Genomic DNA, 19,736 nt, shown 5'->3' with positions numbered 1-19,736 from the left:
AATTGCAATAATCATTTGCATGATGGTGTGTACATATTACTGATCGCGTGACGACCTGGAGGTCAAGGGAATATCTATCTAAATTCTATGTAAGGTCAGTTTAATCAGTTTGGCTCCAGATTGCCCCATCCTTCCATATCACCATGACCTAACATCTTATATTACTTGTTACAAGCAAGATACAATCATTAAACGAAAATAAGAAGTTACTGAGAAGGTTGAGGGTACATCGTTAGACAATATTAAACTATGGGAATAGCTACGACGTTGCTGCCACTATTGTGGTTTTGCAACACGATGAGAGACGATACAACCTCATCCCATTTTGTCTGTAGAATGAACTACCATGATAGTCAGCTAGCTGTCTTCACTGTGTGTGGAAGGGCAATGCCGTCACAACCTATGATTATAATCAAGGACTGAAAGCCGACTTTTAGCTTAGAAGCACCCGATTGTGAACCTAGATGGAGGATACAGATTTACCCTAAAGGGAGTGTCACTTGCAGTTATGTCATAGCTGGAGTCCTTAACTGTGTAAGTTTAGATAAATTCAGTCCTGAAAGCAATACTCATACCGCAAACAACATCCGACTGGGGCAGCCAACGTCCGACTTGGACAGCTATCTAAAACAAGGTTGAACTGAAAACCGGCAGAATCACTCGGTAAATGATATAATTGAGAGCGAATTTAGTCTTTTAAGCGTGACCTTTCAAAGTTGGCGTTATAAAAATAGCTTTAACAACCAGAACTTTGGTATGTAATCCAATGTTAACAGAAATGATTAAAGAAATATTAACGATCATTTTGGTTTTACAACGTTTACCGCACATGACAGCAGTGTTTAAAAATACAGATCGTCCTGGATGGAGGTAATTGTTTCTTTAAGTAAGATGCCACATTCCTCGTTGTTTTTATGCCCCCGTATGTTTTTTGTACTGTAGCAATTGAGTATCAGACAAAAACACATTTCTCTTATTTAGAATGCAACAACCACAACAATTACTACAATAGCGAGTTTTGAGACAACGGACCAGAAAAACAACCAGACCTCAGATGCTAACGTTAATGGTAATGTTAGAGATTTATCATGTTTTATACAGAGATTTATCATATTTTATATAGAGATTTATCATGTTTTATATAGAGATTTATCATATTTTATATAGAGATTTATCATGTTTTATATAGAGATTTATATTTTATATAGAGATTTATCATATTTTATATAGAGATTTTTCATATTTGATATAGAGATTTATCATATTTGATAGAGAGATTTATCATATTTTATAGAGAGATTTATCATATTTTATATAGAGGTTTATCATATTTTATATAGAGATTTATCATATTTTATGTAGAGATTTATCATGTTTTATATAGAGATTTATCATATTTTATATAGAGATTTATCATATTTTATATAGAGATTTATCATATTTTATATAGAGATTTATCATATTTTATATAGAGATTTGTCATATTTTATATAGAGATTTATCATGTTTTATATAGAGATTTATCATGTTTTATATAGAGATTTATAATGTTATATATAGAGATTTATCATGTTTATATAGATATTTATCATGTTTTATATAGAGTTATCATATTTTATAATAGATTTATCATGTTTTATATAGAGATTTGTCATATTTTAAATAGAGATTTATCATATTTTATATAGAGATTTATCATGTTTTATATAGAGATTTATCATGTTTTATATAGAGATTTATCATGTTTTATATAGAGATTTATCATGTTTTATATAGATTTATCATATTTTATAATATATTTATCATGTTTTATATAGAGATTTATCATGTTTTATATAGAGATTTATCATATTTTATGTAGAGATTTATCATATTTGATATAGAGATTTATCATATTTTATGTAGAGATTTATCATATTTTATGTAGAGTTTTATCATATTTTATGTAGAGATTTATCATGTTTTATATAGAGATTTATCATATTTTATGTAGAGATCTATCGTGTTTTTATAGAGATTTATCATGTTTTATATAGAGATTTATCATGTTTATATAGAGATTTATCATGTTTTATATAGAGATTTATCATGTTTTATATAGAGATTTATCATGTTTTATATAGAGATTTATCATGTTTTATTTAGAGATTTATCATATTTTATTTGCATAGAAATTTATCATATTTTATTTTCATAGCGATTTATCATATTTTATAGAGATTTATCATATTTTATATAGAGATTTGTCATATTTTATATAGAGATTTGTGATGATTATGTAGAGATTTACCATATTTTATATAGAGATTTATCATGGTTTATTTAGAGATTCATCATATTTCATATCATATTTTACATAGATTTATCATGTTTCATATTGAGATTGGTCATATTTCATGTGGAATTTTACCATATTTTGTAATGTTATAACCGACGTTGTATTCTATGATATTATATGTTATTATACACGTTCATGTAATAACATAATACTTGTATTTAAAGAAAACATTTATTTAAGACACCTGGGTAATATACCTGTAATCTACTGTCCTACAGGGAGAGTATACGATTTGAACTTGCTGTCCTCATTGCATGCTTCGTAAGAGACGACGTAATTTGGGATGATATTCCCTACTGTCTCTCTCTTGACAGTGCCTTACTGAATTAGGACGTTAGTTGAGCGATCGCCCCTGTGACAATCCGATTTTCCATGTGAGGGGAGCTTTGGATTCTTGTCCGTCTGGCTGCGACGTACCAAAGTCGTTAACAAGGAGACATTTCTAACCAATACCGGTGCAACTTGATGGAATTAGATTTGATTTTGCCTCCGATATGAAATTTCACTTTTAACTGTCACAATAAGAGACTGACGTTAAGGACACTATTGTGCGGATAGGGCGGTATACATAAACACCAATAAACAACTTCCCCAAGTTATTATATTGTTACCTACAGTGAGACTCGGCCTCTAATAGTATAGACCATACCCTAAATGTCAAACGATTTATGTTAAAATGTGTGCCATATTTGTCGTTATTCGATTGAAATCAAAATGTTTTACTCGGAATTTGGGAGAAATCTTAAAGTGTGGTGTAGTGACGTTAATTTAAAATCTCTGTCGCAGTATCATGATTTATAAGTTAATCCTCTTTACTGATTGGCGCATTCAAATCATAAACAATAGACGAACAATAAATACCAAGATCGCAGCTTTATTTGAAATACATCAATGTTTTTTTTTTTTTTAAAGATTATCTATAAAGTGCCATATTGCATTCACTACTATTTAAGCAATAGCAATAAAAGATAACGGCCTTTTATAAACGTATATTCGCTTCTTTGCCTCCTGTTTAAGGTCAATAAAATTAAAGTTAAAGTTAAAGAAAGAAAACAATCAATATATTCGTCATAGTGTCCCGATCACTTTTAACGCTCATTTACAGACATGTTGGTAACCTTTCATCCCGGACCTTGCTCTTCCGAGATATACAAGTATATTTTGTTTCTAAATGAGATCAAATGTCAATCATACGTTTCCTATTTTTTTTTTTTTTTTTATCAGCTCAACTGTCAATCGTCACTATCTGTCACGGATATAGTGATAATGATTACAAGCCCTTGAATATCTTGTCGACTGTTACAAGGAAGTTTTTGATAATTGTCTTAAGATACGACTCCACGAAAAACTTATCTTTAAAACACTGTTTATCATTATATCTACATCTGTTACGAAAAGCCAGCGAAAGCTCATGATTACCAAGCATGTAAGCTTCGTGCACCTTCTCACATACCCTTTAAAATTATTTAAATAGTTCATGAATCAAGTTTAAGTAAAGAATAAATCTGTGGTTTAACGACGTTTATGTGTTGGAGCGATAAGAAGACATTTGTCACTGTGTTGATAATCAAACTCTCCACCAAGGGGAGATACGTTGAAATGTGTCGCACCTAAGCCGAAACCGGCCGGATAACAGCACTTGGAATTTCCTGGCGCATGCTTAGTGGGTCCTATATAACAGATTATTCGCTCCTCAGACGGCAGACATTACTTGCCCATCGTCACGACCAGATCCAGGACTGGAAGACCGAGAAAGCACAGTATGAAAGGTACCGTTCTTTGATTTTGTTTGATTTGTTAATTTGCTATTCATTTCTCCATAATCTAATATCGTTTTCCTTTTTTGCTGGGTGAAAGGTTTTTAACAAGTTATCAATATTTGGTTTGTAGACGCTAATTATGTTAATATGGTAGTGTGCTTTATTGTTAGGGAAATGTTTTTTCAATTTTGAAATTCGAGTATAAAAAGTTTTGGACAAACGTTTTATTAAACTCATAAATGCATTGCTGCCTTGAAACATTTGCACTTTTAAGCATTGAACGGCTTTCAGTTGGCATTCATAGTCAATATGAATGCCAACTGAAAGCCGTTCAATGCTTATATTTACCATCTGCGATTTTTTATTTGTCGTGCGATTTTTTTTTGAAATTTTTAAATTCAAATTTCAGTTGGCAGTTCATAAGCTGGTGAACTCGCAACTGAATTGGTAGGGTTATATAGTGGCAGTGCCATACAATGGTAAATATATCAGAATACATTACTGTCTTGAAACATTTGCACTTATCAGAATACATGACTGTCATGAAACATTTGCACTTATCAGAATACATGACTGTCTTAAAACAAGCACTTATCAAAATGCATTACTGTCTTGAAACATGGATACGTTACTGTCTTGACACATATGGACTTATCAGACAATATTCCAGCTAAGCGATAAATTACGTCATGCAATGAATATAATCGAAGTTTAGTTCATTGTCCACCTGTCCTTTCAAGGTAGTCGGTCACATGTCTACCAAGAGAACGCTTGCGCATAATTTGTTGCAGATAAAACAAAATCGATATTATTTTCCTTTCAATTAATGTATGTTCGTGAGGTACATGATGTATATTATTAACAAAATAATGAGTTAGAATTAATCATAATTTAAATGTTTCAATTTTAATGTCATTTTTTTTATTGTTTTACGGTCCAGGCGAGTGTAGCAACTTTGGTATTCGGGTTTTTAAAATCTATGAAACTGATAAAACCTGGTATCGATCGAAACAGAAACAAACTGTTTATTGTCTTTCTTGGTAAACCAAATATGTATATTGATATATTTATGGCTATTTTATTAGCTTATATCTAAAATTGGGTTATGAATATATGTTAGTATGTTTTGTCCTGTTTGTTTTGGTTTCCCCTCAGTTCCTGTTGTCCCGTTTGTTTTTGTGTCCCCTCAGTTCCTGTTGTCCCGTTTGTATTGGTGTCCCCTCCGTTCCTGTTGTCCCGTTTGTATTGGTGTCCCCTCAGTTCCTGTTGTCCCGTTTGTTTTGGTGTCCCCTCAGTTCCTGTTGTCCCGTTTGTATTGTTGTCCCCTCAGTTCCTGTTGTCCCGTTTGTTTTGGTGCCCCTCAGTTCCTGTTGTCCCATTTGTTTTGATGCCCCCTCAGTTCCTGTTGTCCCGTTGTTTTGGTGTCCCCTCAGTTCCTGTTGTCCCGTTTGTTTTGGTGTCCCCTCAGCTCCTGTTGTCCCGTTTATTTTGGTGTCCCCTCCGTTCCTGTTGTCCCGTTTGTATTTGTGTCCCCTCAGTTCCTGTTGCCCCGTTTGTTTTGGTGTCCCCTCCGGTCCTGTTGTCCCGTTTGTATTGGTGTCCCCTCAGTTCCTGTTGTCCCGTTTATTTTGGTGTCCCCTCAGTGCTTGTTGTCCCGTTAGTTTTGGTGTCCCCTCAGTTCCTGTTTTCCCTTTTGTTTTGGTGTCCCCTCAGTTCCTGTTGTCCCATTTGTTTTGGTGCCCCCTCAGTTCCTGTTGTCCCGTTTGTTTTGGTGTCCCCTCAGTTCCTGTTGTCCCGTTTGTTTTGTTGTCCCCTCAGTTCCTGTTGTCCCGTTTGTTTTGGTGTCCCCTCAGTTCCTGTTGTCCCGTGTGTTGTGGTGTCCCCTCAGCTTCCTGTTGTCCCGTTTGTTTTGTTGTCCCCTCAGTTCCTGTTGTCCCGTTTGTTTTGGTGTCCCCTCAGATCCTGTTGTCCCGTTTGTATTGGAGTCCCCTCAGTTCCTGTTGTCCCGTTTGTTTTGGTGTCCCCTCAGTTCCTGTTGTCCCGTTTGTTTTGGTGTCCCCTCAGTTCCTGTTGTCCCGTTTGTTTTGGTGTCCCCTCAGTTCCTGTTGTCCCGTTTGTTTTGGTGTCCCCTCAGTTCCTGTTGTCCCGTTTGTTTTGGTGTCCCCTTCAGTTCCTGTTGTCCCGTTTGTTTTGGTGTCCCCTCAGTTCCTGTTGTCCCGTTTGTTTTGGTGTCCCCTCAGCTCCCTGTTGTCCCGTTTATTTTGGTGTCCCCTCCGGTCCTGTTGTCCCGTTTGTATTGGTGTCCCCTCAGTTCCTGTTGTCCCGTTTGTTTTGGTGTCCCCTCCGGTCCTGTTGTCCCGTTTGTATTGGTGTCCCCTCAGTTCCTGTTGTCCCGTTTATTTTGGTGTCCCCTCAGTTCTTGTTGTCCCGTTTGTTTTGGTGTCCCTTCAGTTCCTGTTGTCCCTTTTGTTTTGGTGTACCCTTAGTTCCTGTTGTCCCGTTTGTATTGGTGCCCCCTCAGTTCCTGTTGTCCCGTGTGTTGTGGTGTCCCTTCAGCTCCTGTTGTCCCGTCTGTTTTGGTTTTCCCTCAGTTCCTGTTGTCCCGTTCGTTTTGGTGCCCCCTCAGTTCCTGTTGTCCCGTTTGTTTTGGTGTCCCCTCAGTTCCTGTTGTCTCGTTTGTTTTGGTGTCCCCTCAGTTCCTTTTGTCCCGTTTGTTTTGGTGTCCCCTCAGTTCCTGTTGTCACGTTTGTTTGGTGTCCCCTCAGTTCCTGTTGTCCCGTTTGTTTTTGTGTCCCCTCAGTTCCTGTTGTCCCTTTTGTTTTGGTGTCCCCTCAGTTCCTGTTGTCCCGTGTGTTGTGGTGTCCCTTCAGCTCCTGTTGTCCCGTTTGTTTTTGTGTCCCCTCAGTTCCTGTTGTCTTGTTTATTTCGGTGTCCCCTCAGTTCCTGTTGTCCCTTTTGTTTTGGTGTCCCCTCAGTTCCTGTTGTCCCGTGTGTTGTGGTGTCCCTTCAGCTCCTGTTGTCCCGTTTGTTTTGGTGCCCCCTCAGTTCCTGTTGTCACGTTTGTTTTGGTGTCCCCTCAGTTCCTGTTGTCTCGTTTGTTTTGGTGTCCCCTCAGTTCCTTTTGTCCCGTTTTTTTTGGTGTCCCCTCAGTTCCTGTTGTCCCGTTTGTTTTTGTGTCCCCTCAGTTCCTGTTGTCACGTTTGTTTTGGTGTCCCCTCAGTTCCTGTTGTCCCGTTTGTTTTTGTGTCCCCTCAGTTCCTGTTGTCCCGTTTGTTTTGGTGTCCCCTCAGCTTCTGTTGTCCCGTTTGTTTTGGTGTACCCTTAGTTCCTGTTGTCTCGTTTATTTGGTGTCCCCTCAGTTCCTGTTGTCTCGTTTGTTTTGGTGTCCCCTCAGTTCCTTTTGTCCCGTTTTTTTTGGTGTCCCCTCAGTTCCTGTTGTCCCGTTTGTTTTGGTGTCCCCTCAGTTCCTGTTGTCCCGTTTGTTTTTGTGTCCCCTCAGTTCCTGTTGTCCCCGTTTGTTTTGGTGTCCCCTCCGGTCCTGTTGTCCCGTTTGTATTGGTGTCCCCTCAGTTCCTGTTGTCCCGTTTATTTTGGTGTCCCCTCAGTTCCTGTTGTCCCGTTAGTTTTGGTGTCCCCTCAGTTCCTGTTGTCCCGTTTGTTTTGGTGTCCCCTCAGTTCCTGTTGTCCCGTTTGTTTTGGTGTCCCCTCAGTTCCTGTTGTCCCGTTTGTTTTGGTGTCCCCTCAGTTCCTGTTGTCCCGTTTGTTTTGTTGTCCCCTCAGTTCCTGTTGTCCCGTTTGTTTTGGTGTCCCCTCAGTTCCTGTTGTCCCGTGTGTTGTGGTGTCCCTTCAGCTCCTGTTGTCCCGTTTGTTTTGTTGTCCCCTCAGTTCCTGTTGTCCCGTTTGTTTTGGTGTCCCCTCAGATCCTGTTGTCCCGTTTGTATTGGAGTCCCCTCAGTTCCTGTTGTCCCGTTTGTTTTGGTGCCCCCTCAGTTCCTGTTGTCCCGTTTGTTTTGGTGTCCCCTCAGTTCCTGTTGTCCCGTTTGTTTTGGTGTCCCCTCAGTTCCTGTTGTCCCGTTTGTTTTGGTGCCCCCTCAGTTCCTGTTGTCCCGTTTGTTTTGGTGTCCCTTCAGTTCCTGTTATCCCGTTTGTTTTGGTGTCCCCTCAGTTCCTGTTGTCCCGTTTGTTTTGGTGTCCCCTCAGCTCCCGTTGTCCCGTTTATTTTGGTGTCCCCTCCGGTCCTGTTGTCCCGTTTGTATTTGTGTCCCCTCAGTTCCTGTTGTCCCGTTTGTTTTGGTGTCCCCTCCGGTCCTGTTGTCCCGTTTGTATTGGTGTCCCCTCAGTTCCTGTTGTCCCGTTTATTTTGGTGTCCCCTCAGTTCTTGTTGTCCCGTTTGTTTTGGTGTCCCTTCAGTTCCTGTTGTCCCTTTTGTTTTGGTGTACCCTTAGTTCCTGTTGTCCCGTTTGTATTGGTGCCCCCTCAGTTCCTGTTGTCCCGTGTGTTGTGGTGTCCCTTCAGCTCCTGTTGTCCCGTCTGTTTTGGTTTTCCCTCAGTTCCTGTTGTCCCGTTCGTTTTGGTGCCCCCTCAGTTCCTGTTGTCCCGTTTGTTTTGGTGTCCCCTCAGTTCCTGTTGTCTCGTTTGTTTTGGTGTCCCCTCAGTTCCTTTTGTCCCGTTTGTTTTGGTGTCCCCTCAGTTCCTGTTGTCACGTTTGTTTTGGTGTCCCCTCAGTTCCTGTTGTCCCGTTTGTTTTTGTGTCCCCTCAGTTCCTGTTGTCCCTTTTGTTTTGGTGTCCCCTCAGTTCCTGTTGTCCCGTGTGTTGTGGTGTCCCTTCAGCTCCTGTTGTCCCGTTTGTTTTTGTGTCCCCTCAGTTCCTGTTGTCTTGTTTATTTCGGTGTCCCCTCAGTTCCTGTTGTCTCGTTTGTTTTGGTGTCCCCTCAGTTCCTTTTGTCCCGTTTTTTTTGGTGTCCCCTCAGTTCCTGTTGTCCCGTTTGTTTTTGTGTCCCCTCAGTTCCTGTTGTCACGTTTGTTTTGGTGTCCCCTCAGTTCCTGTTGTCCCGTTTGTTTTTGTGTCCCCTCAGTTCCTGTTGTCCCTTTTGTTTTGGTGTCCCCTCAGCTTCTGTTGTCCCGTTTGTTTTGGTGTACCCTTAGTTCCTGTTGTCTCGTTTATTTTGGTGTCCCCTCAGTTCCTGTTGTCTCGTTTGTTTTGGTGTCCCCTCAGTTCCTTTTGTCCCGTTTTTTTTGGTGTCCCCTCAGTTCCTGTTGTCCCGTTTGTTTTGGTGTCCCCTCAGTTCCTGTTGTCCCGTTTGTTTTTGTGTCCCCTCAGTTCCTGTTGTCCCGTTTGTTTTGGTGTCCCCTCAATTCCTGTTGTCCCGATTGTATTGGTGTCCCCTCAGTTCCTGTTGTCCCGATTGTATTGGTATCCCCTCAGTTCCTGTTGTCCCGTTTGTTTTGGTGTCCCTTCAGTTCCTGTTTTCCCGTTTGTATTGTTGTCCCCTCAGTTCCTTTTGTCCCATTTTTTTTGGTGTCCCCTCAGTTCCTGTTGTCCCGTTTGTTTCGGTGTCCCTTCAGTTCCTGTTGTCCCGTCTGTTTTGGTGTCCCCTCCGGTCCTGTTGTCCCGTTTGCTTTGGTGTCCCCTCCGGTCCTGTTGTCCCGTTTGTTTTGGTGTCCCCTCAGTTCCTGTTGTCCCGTTTGTTTTTTTGTCCCCTCAGTTCCTGTTGTCCCGTTTGTTTTTGTGTCCCCTCAGTTCCTGTTATCCCGTTTGTCTTGGTGTCCCCTCAGTTCCTGTTGTCCCGTCTGTTTTGGTGTCCCCTCCGGTCCTGTTGTCCCGTTTGCTTTGGTGTCCCCTCCGGTCCTGTTGTCCCGTTTGTTTTGGTGTCCCCTCAGTTCCTGTTGTCCCGTTTGTTTTTTTGTCCCGTCAGTTTCTGTTGTCCCGTTTGTTTTGGTGCCCCCTCAGTTCCTGTTGTCCCGTTTATTTTGGTGCCGCCTCAGGTCCTGTTGTCCGGTTTGTTTTGGTGTCCCCTCAGTTCCTGTTGTCCCGTTTGCTTTGGTGTCCCCTCCGTTCCTGTTGTCCCGTTTGTTTTAATGCCCCCTCAGTTCCTGTTGTCTTGTTTATTTTGGTGCCCCCTCAGTTCCTGTTGTCCCGTTTGTATTGGTGTCCCCTCAGTTCTTGTTGTCCCGTTAGTTTTGGTGTCCCTTAAGTTCCTGTTGTCCCTTTTGTTTTTGTGTTCCCTCAGTTCTTGTTGTCCCGTTAGTTTTGGTGTCCCTTAAGTTCCTGTTGTCCCTTTTGTTTTTGTGTCCCCTCAGTTCTTGTTGTCCCGTTAGTTTTGGTGTCCCTTAAGTTCCTGTTGTCCCGTTTGTTTTGGTGTCCCCTTAGTTCCTGTTGTCCCGTTTGTATTGAGGCCCCCTCAGTTCCTGTTGTCCCGTGTGTTTTGGTGTCCCCTCAGCTCCTGTTGTCCCGTTTGTTTTGGTGTCCCCTCAGTTCCTGTTGTCCTGTTTGTTTTGTTGTCCCCTCAGTTCCTGTTGTCTTGTTTATTTCGGTGTCCCCTCAGTTCCTGTTGTCTCGTTTGTTTTGGTGTCCCCTCAGTTCCTTTTGTCCCGTTTTTTTGATGTCCCCTCAGTTCCTGTTGTCCCGTTTGTTTTGGTGTCCCCTCAGTCCCTGTTGTCCCGTTTGTTTTGGTACCCCCTCAGTTCCTGTTGTCCCGTTTGTATTGGTGTCCCCTCAGTTCCTGTTGTCCCGTTTGTTTTGGTGCCCCCTCAGTTCCTGTTGTCCCGATTGTATTGGTGTCCCCTCAGTTCCTGTTGTCCCGATTGTTTTGATGTCCCCTCCGGTCCTGTTGTCCCGTTTGCTTTGGTGTCCCCTCCGGTCCTGTTGTCCCGTTTGTTTTGGTGTCCCCTCAGTTCCTGTTGTCCCGTTTGTTTTTGTGTCCCCTCAGTGCCTGTTGTCCCGTTTGTTTTTGTGTCCCCTCAGTTCCTGTTGTCCCGTTTGTTTTGGTGCCCCCTCAGTTCCTGTTGTCCCGATTGTATTGGTGTCCCCTCAGTTCCTGTTGTCCCGATTGTATTGGTATCCCCTCAGTTCCTGTTGTCCCGTCTGTTTTGGTTTTCCCTCAGTTCCTGTTGTCCCGTTCGTTTTGGTGCCCCCTCAGTTCCTGTTGTCCCGTTTGTTTTGGTGTCCCCTCAGTTCCTGTTGTCCCGTTTGTTTTGGTGCCCCCTCAGTTCCTGTTGTCCCGTTTGTATTGGTGTCCCCTCAGTTCCTGTTGTCCCGTTAGTTTTGGTGTCCCCTCCGGTCCGGTTGTCCTGTTTGTTTTTGTGTCCCCTCAGTTCCTGTTGTCCTGTTTGTTTTTGTGTCCCCTCAGTTCTTGCTGTCCCGTTTGTTTTGGTGTCCCCTCAGTTCCTGTTGTCCCGTTTGTTTTGGTGTCCCCTCAGTTCCTGTTGTCCCGTTTATTTTGGTGTCCCCTCAGTTCTTGTTGTCCCGTTTGTTTTGGTGTCCCCTCAATTTCTGTTGTCCCGTCTGTTTTGGTGTCCCCTCAGTTCCTGTTGTCCCGTTTGTTTTGGTGTCCCCTCAGTTCCTGTTGTCCCGTTTGTATTGGTGTCCCTTCAGCTCCTGTTGTCCCGTTTGTTTTGGTGCCCCCTCAGAGTAGTACCATATATTGTATCAATTGCTTAATATGACATATATATAGCCCTTTCAGAGTGAGATTTACAGGTAATCACACAATATAGCACAATGCAAGAATTGCCTTTAAACCTTTGACATTGAAAGGACTATCAAGTTCTTGTAAATCATTAACGAATGTTTAATGCGTCTTGAGTTTAGCGCTGCACGATGAGCAGCTATCTATCTAACTTATCAGTCCCGTCCCTGCCCTAAAACTTGGAACACCTGCTAGGGACGTCACGATATCACTCCTAGATACTCTGTAGTGGGAAACATATCACTAATACCGTGCATAACAAGACTTCCTGGTCTATTCTTTGTTTACTTAGCACTAAAATCGATAAGATTTTCAAATATTCATATTGACGCAATGTGTCAACTACCGAGTATTATCTCTATAGGTACCTGGTAACTTTGAACGATTGTTTTGTGTTTTTTTTTCGGTTCGCCAAACTTACCAACTATATGTAACTACTTGCTCAAATATTAACGTTTTTGTTTCATCAGTATATTTTCAATTGAATGTTAGATGTTGTATATGTAAGCTCACACTGTTGCTCATTATCAGCATGTTTGTTTCAAGGCAGTTGCTGTCTGTTGCACATTTAAGTACTCTCGTTATATCCGGTTTAATAATATGGTTATATCCGGTGTAATACTCAGGTTATATCGGGGTTAATACGCTGGTTATATCCGGTTTAATTAGAAGGCATTTGATGTTCCTTGGTGTCAAATTATCAGAATATTAAAGGAAACGCTGTAAAGAATGGTATTGTTTAGTTTACGATAGAGTTTACAATAATCAAGAGATTTGATATAAAGATATTTAAACTGGTCTTGACTATCCAATCTGATCTATCATTTTCGTTTGTTACAGATAAGGACCCGGATGTAACCAGGAACCACCGAGGAAGCAGCCTAATAGTCGGAATGAAAAATAAAACCGTTTTGTCCGACTACACTTCGTTCCTGATATTATCAACTATTCGGAAATATTACAACTGGATTTTCAATACTGTTTCCTAAAATTATCCATATCATTAGATACAAGTGTATGTATTTTAATAATTAAGTTTCAAAATTAATTTATTCCAATTCGGACAAAAAATGAAATAAAAAATGTATCCCTTTTTGAAACAAATTTGGTTAATTTCAAAACTTCAGTGCTGATGCTTGTGCCCATGGTGCGAAACAGGGGAAAGGTAAAAATGAAAGGCAGCTTATCGACTGTGTAAGTATTCTTATTCAACATCATATAAAGTTTCAAAAAAAATATTCGAAAACAAATTAATTGCTATGGTATATTTTAATGCTCTACGATCAATTTCATCAATTTTAATTTGAAAAACAATCTTGTTCAGATAAAGAAATGTCAAAAAGCTCATTAATTTATTTTAAAGTTTCTCTTTGTTATAACTGACTTTAATAAAGATGATGCTTTCTTCCCCTCGCGTAGATTCGGTGTTTTGATGCTGGAGAAGAGGAGCTGTTGAGGGGTGACAGACAAAGAGCGCGTGTCGCGGTGTCCATTCGCGTAAAATAGAATGTTAGGGACTAACACCATTAACGCCTTTATATTTCAGCCAACTAATCACACTCATCTATTTCAGCCAAATATTTGTATTATCCTCTATATATAAACATAGGTTGTCATGTACTTTACAGATCTCACCACCGACTCCCCAACCACTGTCAATCCTGTATCAACCACTGCCAGTCCTGCACCAACCACTGTCATCCCCGCAAATGCCACCACGAGGTCAGACATCGAGTGCGAAAGCGATTTAATCTCCCTGCATGTTCCCCTCGGCTTACTTCCTTCCGGACAACAAGTGACATGGAACGACCCCTCGTGTGTAGTTGCTAACAACGGGACTCATTTGACCGGAAGTATTGGCCTAGGCGACTGTGGAACCTATGTCGTTTTCAACGATTCCCACGTCACGTTTGAAAATGAACTCGTTTCCCACGCCGGACCCAGAGATGGTACATTGGAACCTCAATCAGGAATCGACTTCGGGGCCATGCCAAACTCCGTAATCGTCGTCCAGTGTGTGTATCCTAGACGCGAGCAGGAATCACTTGCCTTTCGCCCAGTACAAGGACAGGTCCGCTTCTTTGAGAAGACTCTAGGTCATATGCTGGTCCATATGAGACAAGCCCGTGACGTGACATTTGCTGATACGTATGCGCGTCAGGATGAACCACGCACAGTCCACCTTAACGACGAAGTGTTTATAAAACTAACCACAGACCAAGGAAATGTGACAACAGTGGCAATCAATGTAGACCGCTGTCTGGCTACACCATCGCCGTCCCCATTGGATACGGACTTCCAGGAACTGACCAATAATGGGTTAGTAGAACATTGTATTAATGAATATCAACTTCCATCAACTGACCAATTTATAATTCTACATCATAGCAATGGAAGGACATGAGCTTCAAAATAATCAAATTGTTTGTTGAACTGGTTTCGCTGCAGTTTTGGCTCGATATGTCCTTAATATTGCGGTGTCTTCTGGTGCTTATTTTCGTTCACTATTGTTTACAGGTGCCCTGCCATTTCTTCGGTGAGAATCCACAACTCCCCAGCAACCGAGGTCCATCTGTCCTTCCATGCCTTCCAGTTCACCAGCCATCCTGGCGCTCCCGTGTATATCCACTGCGAGGTATACGTCTGCCCCTTGAGTAATCCTCACTGTGTTACCGGATGTACCAATGTAGTTGCGAGGTCGCGTCGAGCAGCAACGGGCGGAATCAAGACCCATCTAGTGTCGACAGGACCTTTCCCAGTGACCGATGAAAAAGAACAAGGTGCGTTTGATAAGTTTGTGCTGAATACATTTTGTCTGGTGCCAATGCCTTTAATTTCATCCAGATTAACCTTTTCAACTCTTTTTGATCTGTAAAAAGCGAAAAGTATGAATAGGAACAATGGTTTGCTATGATCGTGTATATTGTCAGGTCCATTCATAATGATCGGCTGTGGTTTGTGGTTTTTGCCCGTAACAACAATTTTGATCCATGATTCATTTGTCAGATTTCAATTAACTGCATTTTTGGCTCATTTACCTAAGGATTTAAAATTTGGAAATTCGCTTAAGATAATCATTTGATTGAATATCATTATCCAACACAGGTATCGTGGGACAGTCCACAGCCCTTATTGCCGTGACTGGATTGTGTGCCTGTTTAGCAGTTGCTGCCACAGTGTTTGGGATCATGGCCTGGAGAGGAAGGAGGAGGCTGACCGCCAAGGAAACGGTCCAATGATCACTGTACGGTCCAATGATCACTGTACGGTCCAATGATCACTGTAGCCACGTATCCACAGACATTTATGCAATGTGCTTGTTTAGTCACTGTTTAGATACAAAAACATAATTTTGTTTTAATTATTGCTTTTCAATTATCTTATTGCTTAAATGACGTTGTTGTGTTAAATGACAAACAACTGGTGTAGTGCTTTAATATTTACAATATGGATTTACATTTATGGGGTAAAATCTTAAATTGACTTTATCATGAAACGAAACGAGAAAAACGACGTCTGAAAATAACTGATGGAACAATACTATTTAAAAGAATTTCAAAACTAATTTGCCCAAAGACATGTTACTACATTATCACCAATCACCATTTCATGCGGTGCAATCGATGGACGGGAAAGGTACAAACATGGTTGTGGATGATACTATTGACTCAGGTGCAAACATTGATGAAAGTTATGACCCTTTGGATTTGAAATTGAACACGCTCTCTATCACGACAAACACAATGGTTCCGCCGTCAGCTGTAGGGTTGTCGAGAAGGCATTAGTTATCACCAGACATCCTCCCTTATAAATAAAACAATATACACCAAAAGAACGTTTGCTAGTCATATCAATAACAAATCATTATGTTGTTCTATTTCGTGTTAATGCTTTTGTTCTATTTTCACGCCATCTTTCATATTTGTCTTGATTTGTGTAATACTGTTATCACAATAACTGAAAAATTGATTTTTTTTGTAGATTTTTTCAATTACATTATATGATCAGTGTCTAATTTTTAATCGCAATGACCATGGAATACACTTGCAAAGATAATTTAAAATGGCCGATTTTTCATTTCAAGCAAATCTGGTTCTTAAATGTTATAATAATATACATGTATATAAAATAATTAATATCATCTATTGCCTCTTCAAGCATGAATAATTTTCTTTTGTCGTATTTTCCCTATAACTAGGCGCTTCAGTATCAATAAAAAATATTTCTTCAAAATTGTTTTTGTTATCATTGTATCGCGCATGCAAACAATTATCAATCGTGCTTAATACATGTTTTTTTCTTTCTTATTTTGAATAATAGCTGTAACAATAATATACTAGTAAAGCAAACTATCCTCTTCCTAAAAAGGATGTTTTGGTTACCCCAAAAATCCTAAAAATGGTATTCCGATCGTGTTGAAATGTAACAGCACAACTTCCACATGTAGTGTACATATGCATTGTATGTATATTGTGTTGGTTCCCTGAACATTCTCAGTTTGGGCTAATTGGCATCATGAGAATTTCATATGTATACAATGCCGCCACTTTGATATAAGATCCCAGTTTTACACTGAATTGTTCTGTTAGGCAACTAAATGCGTAATGACATCATAACATTTCATCAAGAAATTGCCTGACAGAACCTTAACCCTACATGGACCTTCATGCCTGGATAACGGAGGTTATTTTCAAACAAAACATACACTCGAGTGAGAACGAAGGGATTATACCTGCTGTCCCTATTGCACGATTTGTACGTGACTACTATATTTACGACGTGTATCTCCCCACTGCTTCTTTCTGAACGCCTTTTCTTCCTTACGTCCTCCTTCATGCTGCCTCACTTTCGGCACTAGAGTTGAGCGTTTGCCTCTAGTGAGGAAGTTTATGAAATCTATACCCAGGCCATGGTATTCAAAAGTGTATAAAAATGGCCGTCGATATTCCCTGCTGGAAGGAAACATATCTGACCAATTCGGTATCAGACCAGGGGAGATGTCATACCAATGTGCCTGAGAAGAATGGAACTTAATAAATTTGCCTCATAATTGTCCTCATCACTGGTCCAGACCGTATACGTTATATGGACTGTATGACTTGGGAACAATAGCTAACGCTCGAGTGGGACTAGCTGTACCTACAGTGAAACTTGACTTAACCGATCACTGACTTTAATGACATCCTATGACATCTGACCGTATTCACCGTCATTGTCGATACTGACTTTACTAACACACTGTGTTATCCGACACACTGACTCGGTCCCATACTGTGTCGGTAAAGTCAGGTTTCACTGTACCCGACACATTGACACTGTCCCATACTGTGTCGGTAAAGTCAGGTTTCATTGTACCCGACACAATGACTCGGTCCCATAATGTGTCGGTATAGTCAGGTTTCACTGTACCCGACACATTGGCACTGTCCCATACTGTGTCGGTAAAGTCAGGTTTCACTGTATCCGTCACATTGACACTGTCCCATACTGTGTCGGTAAAGTCAGGTTTCATTGTACCCGACACAATGACTCGGTCCCATACTGTGTCGGTATAGTCAGGTTTCACTGTAGCCGACACATTGACACTGTCCCATACTGTGTCGGTAAAGTCAGGTTTCACTGTACCCGACACACTGACTCTGTCCCATACTGTGTCGGTAAAGTCAGGTTTCACTGTACCCGACACATTGACTGTCCCATACTGTGTCGGTAAAGTCAGGTTTCACTGTATCTGACACATTGACTCCGTCCCATACTGTGTCGGTAAAGTCAGGTTTCACTGTATCCGACACATTGACTCCGTCCCATACTGTGTCGGTAAAGTCAGGTTTCACTGTATCCGACACATTGACTCCGTCCCATACTGTGTCGGTAAAGTCAGGTTTCACTGTACCCGACACATTGACTCTGTCCCATACTGTGTCGGTAAAGTCAGGTTTCACTGTACCCGACACATTGACTCTGTCCCATACTGTGTCGGTAAAGTCAGGTTTCACTGTACCCGACACATTGACTCTGTCCCATACTGTGTCGGTAAAGTCAGGTTTCACTGTACCTGACACACTGACTCGGTCCCATACTGTGTCAGTAAAGGCAGGTTTCACTGTACCCGACACAATGACGTCCCACAATTTGTCAGTAAAGTCGGGTTTCACTGTAAATGGTTTATTGACACCATGTGACATCGGACTGTATTCACTGTCGTTACTGACTTTACAGTTACACTGTAATATCCGACACATTGACATGGTCTCGCAGTGTGTCAGTAAAGTCAGGTTTCACTGAACTCGACACAATGACATCGTCCCACGATTTGTCGGTAAAGTCAGGTTTCCTTGTACCCGACACAATGACTCTGTCCCATACTGTGTCAGTAAAGTCATGTTTCACTGGTTAATTGGTTACCTAGTTTCACCTACAAGTGACATTTTCCCTCGGTCCCCATCGATCTTCGAATTTAAGCTATACCAACTGAGTGAAACAAATGGAAGTAATTTTGATAGATCATAATGAAACAGGGAGGTCCCTTCTCCCCATCTGAAACACGATACATATAAATGACAATGTCAATCTAGAGTAAGTAAATTGTAATTCATTACTCATAATGATTACACTATGCATCATTAAAAATGTCTTCGAACTGTTATTGTGAAACTGTTCACTTCTTTGGAAAAACTTTAGTGGAAAACACCTGTGGCATTAATCATTTAAGGATTGAATAAAGTTATGTTGAGGTGTATGGAGGTATAAACCTCAATAGGTCTTGAGACAAATTTTATGAACTGCTAATTTGTCTCAAGACCTATTGAGGTTTATACCCCTATACACTTCAACACAACTTTATTCAATCCTTATATTGATATTTTTTGATATTTTTGTATACTGGTATACCGGTATTTTGTCCTTGACAAATAGGGACTTGTGCAAGTCTACCACGGAACTTACCAAAATGTACGTCATCACTCTTCGTCTACATATGGTTATCACTTTCATGATTTCTTTCGCGAACAAACTTAATAACGAATTAAAACAAATATTAATTTTAATGGAATTTATTTCATATAAATATGATCACTTTTGAAAATGATATAGTCCCAGCTCGATAAATGTATTCCTACAACGGACTTGATATGATAGTTCATTGAAAAATGACTTGAGTTAACTGTGGTAGGTTCATTGAGTCTGAATTAAGTGGATATATCACTGCTATTTGTTAGTATATCACTGTTAGTTGTTGGTATATCACCGTATTTGTGGGTATATCACTGCTATTTGTTGGTATATCACTGCTATTTGTGGGTATATCACCGTATTTGTGGGTATATCACTCCTTTTTGTTGGTATATAACTGCTATTTGTTGGTATATCACTACTTTTTGTTGGTATATAACTGTTATTTGTTGGTATATCACTGCTATTTGTTGGTATATCACTGCTATTTGTTGGTATATCACTGCTATTTGTTGGTCTATCACTGCTATTTGTTGGTATATCACTGCTATTTGTTGGTTTATCACTGTCATTTGTTGGTATATCACTATTTGTTGGTATATAACTGCTATTTGCTGGTATATCACTGCTATTTGTGGGTATATAACTGCTATTTGTTGGTATATCATGCTATTTGTTGGTTTATCACTGTCATTTGTTGGTATATCGCTGCTATTTGTTGGTATATAACTGCTATTTGTTGGTATATAACTGCTATTTGTTGGTATAGCATGCTATTTGTTGGTTTATCTGTCATTTGTTGGTATATCACTGCTATTTGTTGGTATATAACTGCTATTTGTTGGTATATCACTCCTATTTGTTGGTTTATCACTGCTATTTGTTAGTATAGCACTGTTATTTGTTGGTTTGTCACTGTTATTTGTTGGTATATCACTGCTATTTATTGGTATATTACTGCTATTTGTGGGTATATCACCGTATTTGTGGGTATATCAC

The 19,736-nt window shown here is 40.4% G+C and overlaps 1 protein-coding gene across 1 annotated transcript; it reads left to right on the top strand.

Annotated features, from left to right (window-relative positions):
* The first annotated feature begins 425 nt into the window (after nucleotides 1-425).
* On the top strand, nucleotides 426-15,355 carry LOC117337265 (uromodulin-like). The gene is made up of 5 exons (XM_033898158.1): nucleotides 426-534; nucleotides 982-1,069; nucleotides 13,415-14,105; nucleotides 14,304-14,566; nucleotides 14,892-15,355. Exons 3-5 carry the CDS (start codon nucleotides 13,774-13,776, stop codon nucleotides 15,023-15,025), a joined length of 729 nt encoding a protein of 242 aa, XP_033754049.1. The 5' UTR covers nucleotides 426-534; nucleotides 982-1,069; nucleotides 13,415-13,773; the 3' UTR covers nucleotides 15,026-15,355.
* Nucleotides 15,356-19,736: the final 4,381 nt, after the last annotated feature.

This window comes from Pecten maximus, chromosome 11, assembly GCF_902652985.1.
Source record: "Pecten maximus chromosome 11, xPecMax1.1, whole genome shotgun sequence".
Taxonomy (NCBI): Eukaryota; Metazoa; Mollusca; class Bivalvia; order Pectinida; family Pectinidae; genus Pecten; species Pecten maximus.
Note: the sequence above shows the minus strand (reverse complement) of the source record. Positions and strands in the feature narration are given on the sequence as shown.

Bases quoted from the DNA above. Each gene is read 5' to 3' on its own strand.
- LOC117337265 (XM_033898158.1), top strand. From the start codon at position 13,774: ATGCCAAACTCCGTAATCGTCGTCCAGTGTGTGTATCCTAGACGCGAG. The intron at 14,106-14,303 runs GTTAGTAGAACA...TATTGTTTACAG, and splicing joins CAGGAACTGACCAATAATGG to GTGCCCTGCCATTTCTTCGG. The intron at 14,567-14,891 runs GTGCGTTTGATA...TATCCAACACAG, and splicing joins GACCGATGAAAAAGAACAAG to GTATCGTGGGACAGTCCACA.